This window comes from Tasmannia lanceolata, unplaced genomic scaffold, assembly GCF_043159265.1.
Source record: "Tasmannia lanceolata isolate RefF3 unplaced genomic scaffold, GAP_Taslan_0.1 ptg000037l, whole genome shotgun sequence".
NCBI classification, from domain to species: domain Eukaryota; kingdom Viridiplantae; phylum Streptophyta; class Magnoliopsida; order Canellales; family Winteraceae; genus Tasmannia; species Tasmannia lanceolata.
Genome location: NW_027518714.1, coordinates 26,368,063 through 26,375,039, shown reverse-complemented (window position 1 = coordinate 26,375,039; position 6,977 = coordinate 26,368,063). Strand labels below are relative to the sequence as shown.

General features: G+C 37.5%; 1 protein-coding gene across 2 annotated transcripts; it reads left to right on the top strand.

The window, feature by feature from the left end:
• The first annotated feature begins 526 nt into the window (after positions 1-526).
• On the top strand, positions 527-6,107 carry LOC143860819 (uncharacterized). 2 transcript variants are annotated; one of them, XM_077371647.1, is made up of 2 exons: positions 527-745; positions 3,768-6,107. In XM_077371647.1, exons 1-2 carry the CDS (start codon positions 736-738, stop codon positions 5,648-5,650), a joined length of 1,893 nt encoding a protein of 630 aa, XP_077227762.1. In that variant the 5' UTR covers positions 527-735; the 3' UTR covers positions 5,651-6,107. The 2 variants fall into 2 exon arrangements, with proteins under 2 accessions (XP_077227762.1, XP_077227763.1); XM_077371648.1 differs by lacking the exon at positions 527-745 and adding an exon at positions 2,503-2,794.
• The last annotated feature ends 870 nt before the right edge of the window (positions 6,108-6,977 follow it).

Sequence of the window (6,977 nt, the reverse complement as noted above, 5' to 3'; positions counted from 1 at the left end):
TGAGCATATGTGGCTGCTCTCATGCAACAGCTGGCCCGCGAAATGCCTTCTGCGATGGTCCCTAGCAAATCCCTTCTAAGAAAAGTAGGGGTTCAACTTGGGTCCGGTTGGGCAGGGTTGAGGCCAACCTGACCTCGGGTCGCAACTCAAGTCGGGTTGGGTAGGGTTGAGGCCAACCCGATCTAACCCGAGGAACCCTTTTCCCAACCCGAGTAAGCCTTTTTTCCGACCCGACCTGAGTTCAACCCGTCCCAACCTGAGTTTTTAAGATTACAAAAAGAAAAAAAATTGATAAAAAATGTCAGGTTTCACTCGGGTTGGGTTGCCCAAACCCTCAACCCGAATTCAACCTGGGTTGAGAAAACTCAACCCTCCCCGAACCCAAACCTGACCCGGCCTGAACCCAAACCCGACCCGAGATGCATCCCTATAGAAAAGGGAGTGCCAATATCAATTACCGAAGCAAAATTTGCAATTAAATGTGTAATTTCGATAGACAATATCATCATCACAGAGGATACCAAAATGGAACAACAAGATTTCGGTTGGTTAACGTCCATCATTTTTTCTGTCTCTTTTCCCTGTTGATCACATCACACTCCGTCACAAAGCGCGGGAATTCCCCCTCATTCCGTTCCCTCATTATTCTCATTCCCTATATAAATACCTACAACCAAACACAACGCGAGGAGAGAAATCTCTCTTTCTCGGAAAAATCTCTGCTTCTGTAACCACATGAATCCAGGTAAAATCCATATAACATTTTCCTCTCTTTTCAGATCTGAAATTTATGATCTTCTACAAAGATTTATTTCTTAGATCTGTGGATTTCTCTCGATTCTCTATGATTTTGGATCTTATCTGCGTTGAAACTTCTCTCATTTTCCCTCTCCGTGTTATGTTTTATGTCGTTTAAAGCTCGAAAGGGAGGTGTTTTTATGTTTAATAGCTACATTTTTTTTAAAGAATGATCAGTCATAGATCTTGTAGAAAGCTCAGAGATGAGATCTCTGGTAATTGATTTGGTGATATTTCGATTTATGTATTTTTCGTTTTTTTGTTCTAGTGATGTTCGATTCAGTTTTGTACTTTTTTAAGAAGTATTAGTGCTCGCTTTTAAAAATAAAATAAAATTAGGGTTTTAGTATAATCGTGGTAATGGTATTGATGATCTGTGATATTTCATTTGTAATGAATTGATATGTTTTTTTTATTAAAGATCTTGAAATCTTGTGCTTGGAGATCTAGATTTGGATCTTTTTCATTATTTGCAAAGATTATAGAATCATTTTATCTGTTCCATTTATATATAATTGATATTTGATTTTTTCAATTTTCTTTTCTCTGCTTATATTCCTTTTTTTTTTCCTGATTTAGCTGTCAATTTGGAACTTGATTTGTAATTTGTGAGAAAATGTTCTTGCATTATTATCTAAGATCTCTTTTTTCTTCCTTTCTTACTGTTTAGAATGCATTTTTTAGATTCCAGTCAGTGATCTTAATTTATTTTATTTCGTACTTAGGCGAATTCTTAAAAATGCCGATGATAGAAAAAAAAAAAAAAAAAAAAACCCTCGGAAAGTTTGTTCTTTTTCATTCTTTTCCAATACGGAAAAGTGAGCGTACTCGGTCGAGTAGATAAGCTTATCTGCTCGGTCTAGCTAAAAACAGTGGGGGACCACATTGTTTCGGTGATCCAAACCATTCCCTTGAAAGGCCTTTACCTACATAGGGTGTCCACAAAAAATCAGATCCGTAGGATCATCCTAACCCAACCAAATGTGGAGGCAAAATGGGAAAAAATGGACAGATACAATTTGTCCACAAATATGCCCATTTTCCCCTCAACTGTTGGATGGGTTAGGATGATCCTATATGGCTGATTTTTTGTGGACACCCTATCTAACTAAGGACCTTTGAAATGAATGGTTTGGATCACCCAAAAAATGTGAGCCTTGTTTTTAGCCGACCAAGTAGATAAGCTTATCTACTCGACCGAGTACGCTCACCTTTCCCTTTCCAATATATAAGAAAATAATTTGCTCTGTTCCTTCTTCCTATAAAATTTTGGGTATCAGCCTTGTTTGTCCACCCCTATATCTAAACTAAAATGTCCTTCTAAATTCCCATTTACTGCTTTTGTTTGTTGGGTGTGTCTTTTTAAGGAGGTTTTGGTCGATTAGATTCGGGCCTTTAGGAATTAGTCCTTGTCTTTTTACAACCACTGTGTATATTAACTAGACTTCTTTGCCCGGGGAAAAAGCTTTGTTTCCAGCATCTTGTGGGTCCCACAATGGATAGGATGGGCCTCAGAAATGTGCCCCCATAGGATAATACTACAAGGACCACACTATATGGTGATCCAAACCCTCTGATCTATAGAGGAACTGCATATTATGGAATCCTCTATAGATCGGAGGGTTGGGATCATCCTATAGAAATGATTTTTGTGGTACAACCTATTTACGTTATGGCCCATCACATGGACGGTTTGGATCATCCTATAATGTGGTCCGTAGAATAGTTTTTGAAAAATAAGGGACTATAAGGGTTTACTTCGATATAAAATGTCATAAAAAAAGTACATAGTCAAACGTCAAGAATCAACAGTGCTGGGACCCACCATTGGAGAAGTCTTTTGAATCAAGGTCTATCCGTGGTGGGGCCACAAAAAGAAACTGTTGAGTCTGGACCGCATTAGATGATGAGGCCTTTGCCTGTAGTGTTCCTTCTCAAACGAGAATGTTGTTTTTCTTGCAATACCCGGCATATAATTCTCCTTATTTCTGAACAGGTACAGAAAACACTAAAATATTTGGATCAGTGTATATCATTTCTTTATTTTATGTCATGTACTTTAATTCTCTCTTGAAAAGGTATTTGATCATTTATAGGGTTGGCATTTTGAAGATTTTAAAGTTCTCTGTTAATTTGTCAGTCGGATGTAGAGGTTTCTATAATTTGCAGTTCTACATTTTTTAGTTAGATAATGCACCTATTTTATAACTGGGAGTTTAGGGACGTTTTTATTATTTATGCTTTACTAGGTCAATTGGAAAATGTTTTTATGACATGCCATATACAATTTTTTCCTTGCAAGCAATAAATTCCATTGAAACAGTAGTTGTTATTACCGGTGCTGAAAATGTTGGGCTGAAATCATGGGTCCTACCCACACTGATAGTTTAACACTTTTAAGTGCTCTCTTCTAGATTTTGAATATGATCTTTGGTCCAAGAAAATGTTCCAAGTACCAGTAATGGCCTTTGATGTTTAATTTCTAATCTGTTCTTCTAGATGCATTTAATATTGAATTTTTAAAGTCTTTATCATTGACTTGCTGTAGCTTGCTTCTAAACATTCTGAATGGTTGGGTTGGAATTATTGGTTTTGAGTTCTGATATTCCAACCAAGTAATGTTGACTTGGTATTTCAGTTGACAATTTCTTCTATTTTCTTTACCATAAATATTTAAGATCAAGTCTTCATTTCAAATCATTCACAATAAGTTAACATTCTTGTCGACTTTTAGGACTTGAATTGTCCGTCTGGTATTGATTCTATACATTCAACCGTTTGTGTTTTGGTTATTTCTACAAGCCGAGTTGTTTTTATACTGAAAATTTAGAGCTGATGGATCAGTTCTATAATATGTTCATTTAATATTATACGCTGTCTTTGGTATTTTATGTTTGGAATTGGAGGTTTCTTTCAGCCTTATATTCTTTTTTATTTTGCCGTATTTGATCCGTTATACCTTTGTGCAGAAAGACTCACAGAAAATTCCAATAGAATGAACTTTCCCTTAGGTGGAACTCCCGATAGATATATGCAGAGGGCATCTTCCACACCTAAACCAGTCTCAATTAAGACTGATAGTGACTTGAATTCTCTGAACTGTAGAAATAAATCAACCGGCGGGGGATGCCATGAGATGGGTCTGGTTTGTAATATAGGAAAGAAGGCTGCTGCTATTTTTCCTGAATCAGAAAGAGAAGATGCTGATGTTGAAAAGCAGTTAGAAACCGAATCTCTGATTGATGAAAGATGCTCTGATCCCACCAAATGTATGTGTTTATCACAGGACTGTGTGTCTCCTTTCCTAAGTCTCAATGATAAGAAATCATGTGATGGTCGGTATCTTGATTGTTGTGATATGTCTCTTGATGAGCAATTTTTCTTGGATGGAAGAATTCCGTTTTTTGATGGATCTAGGATCAATCCCATAGAAGAGGCGTGTTTGGTTCTTGAGAGAACTTCAGAGGATATAGAAAAGGTTTGCGGTGAAGATTTGCAGTCCGGAGAGGTAGTTACTTGGCTTCATAATTCAATTGAAAATGACATGAAAGATTCTTCCTTCACATGGTCTGAGAGTGCTGAATCTTCTTATGATCTTTCCGTTTATGAGGATTCTTCAGTTTTCGAGAGTTCTTGGACGTCTCTAAGTACGCACGCAGATTTTTCTTCACCTCAAATTCAGGATTCCAAAAGAACAGACGTTTGGGTCTCTTTATTGGATCTTGACGAAAAAGATTTCGAGTGGATATCAGATAAAGAGCAGGGATGTGATGTCTTTCAGTCTGAATTCCCAAGCCCATATTGCAAAACCAAGCAGAATTTTGATGTTATGTTCTATGATACTACCTCGACTTCGCTCACTGATGAAATAACAAACTTTGATTCACCTTCTGACCAGGCATCAGATGCCAAAAGTCATTTTATCTGTGACGGCGATGAAGATGATTTAGAAGATTTCAAAACCGACGAACCACTCTTCTGGCCTTTTGATCATAACTCCTATTGCCAACCTAAAGAATGGGATTTCTTATGCATGTCACCTCAAAAGAACAGGACTGAGATTGCAACTCCCGATGCCTTCTATGCTCCCAAATCTATCAGACTAAGACTCCATCAGAGAAGCATTCCATTGTTGCAGAGAAGGAATGTTCAAGAAGGATGCACAAGAGGGATTACATCTGGTTCAACATCGACAGTATCAACTGTCTTAAACGGTCAAACCAGAGATGAGATCAGCAATATCAGAAGGGTCGGTGCCATTCCTTCAAGGTTTTGCTGCCCAACTACAGGTTCATCTGAGCAGCATTCCTTCCATGTCTCCTTGAAAAAGAGACCTGTTAAAAAAAAAGAGAACTCATCACAGATCAACTGTCAGAGGCGGCTTCTGTTTCATTCTAAGCACCAGTTACGGGGTCAAGGCCCACTCCATTTCAATGAAAACAAGAGCAAGGGAAGCAGAAATGGTTTGGAAAAACCAACCAAGCTCAACTCTGATCACCTGAAGACAGTGAATAAAGAGTCTTTTGAAAATTCAGCTGGGGATTATCAGGAGCTCCTCATAGAAGGTTTTGGGTCCAATGAAGAAGTTCCAATTGAGACACTGGTTGGCTTGAATGAGTTTGATGGCCATGAAGGGGTTGATGTGGAATTCAATGAAGATCATTTCTCGCTGGACACGATGCTCTGCAATAGTCCGTCCGCCATGTCTTCTCCAGGTGAGTCATGCGTCTGGGAGGGAGATTGTAATGGGAGCAGTAGTACCTCTTGTACTACTTTGGGTTCTCCTGAGGGCAGTGCCAAGGTCAATGATAATTTTGAAGGACATGAGAAAATCAGAGAGGATCAACATTGAGCTGAGCCTTGTGCGCCTGTATTTTCTGGAGAGAAAAACCAGGGTGAGAAAGGGGTTGGGTTGCACACTTGCACAGTGAGTACAAAAGACTGATTACAGGTGCTTATCTCTTGGTCGATTTAGCAGAAATGTCTCTTTTTGTTCCTTTTTTACACATTCATAGATGTTGTGGATTCCTTCCTTTTTGTTATACTGTATACTACAAAGAGATACACACACTCGGCTTAAAATGTGGACCTATTCACATGCCTTAGTTGAAATTGAAATAGGATCAGTTTCTTCTTTAAAGAACAATTTTGCTTCAGAACCTCTGCTTACTGCTCCCTCGCAATCTTTCTTTTTTACTTCACATTATCAAATATGTATCGGATCTGCACATCTGAAATTGAATTTCGTACTTGTAAAATTACTGTTATCGGGTATGTATACTCAATCGCACATCCACCTTATTTTTCCATTGTAAAGAATCATTTAGTTAGTGGCGTTGTTAAAAGAAGTCTGATCTCAGTGAAATTTTCTTCATTTTATTTTATTGTTACTCATTTTTTATTTTTTGCTGTAAGGGTTATTTGTTCATTAGCAGAAGGTAAACAAATAATACTGAGGGCTAAAGAAATATGGTGTTCAGGAATGGAGATAATTTAATGGTTCTTCGAAAAGAATTTCTTTTGTTGCAAGAAGTAAATCATGTTTTTCCATGATATCAGAGCCAGCCTAGAATATTAAATTCTTTATCGTTCATGTGGAGCAGATGACACTCTTCTTAGGGAACATATCATTCTCATCTATGTTAAGCAGATAGTTCTCATCTACTGGTAAGCTTTTGTCTAGTTCCATCGATTTCCATGACGTTAATTTTAACTTATATCTAAGATTATAACTCAGGTTTCGTCATTCTTTAAAGTCTAATCTGTTGAGGTTCAATATTTGATTCATCTTTATAATAAAAGAAAAATCAGTTGACCAATATTCTGTTATAAATATTTACTTTGCCTACTTATTGAACTGAACCATGAATATGCAACTCTCACTTTTCCCTAAAAAGATTGTCTTGAAGTCTTTTTCTGTCATTGCTCTTTGATCTTGTACTCCAACTGTCATGTATATTTATAGGTATATGTAATTTATTCTGAAGCCATTTTTGTTTCTATAATTCTCTTTGTTGGGTAGGACTTTGTGTTGGTCATTTATACCCACTCTTGCACACTCAGATCTTTGTTTATGGTGCAAAGTTCTAAGCCTCGGATTTCTTGCTGAAGCTGAATGGGAATTGGAAGGAGTTGGCATCCAACAAAGCTACATTCACCTCCTCTTGTTTGTAACTCAA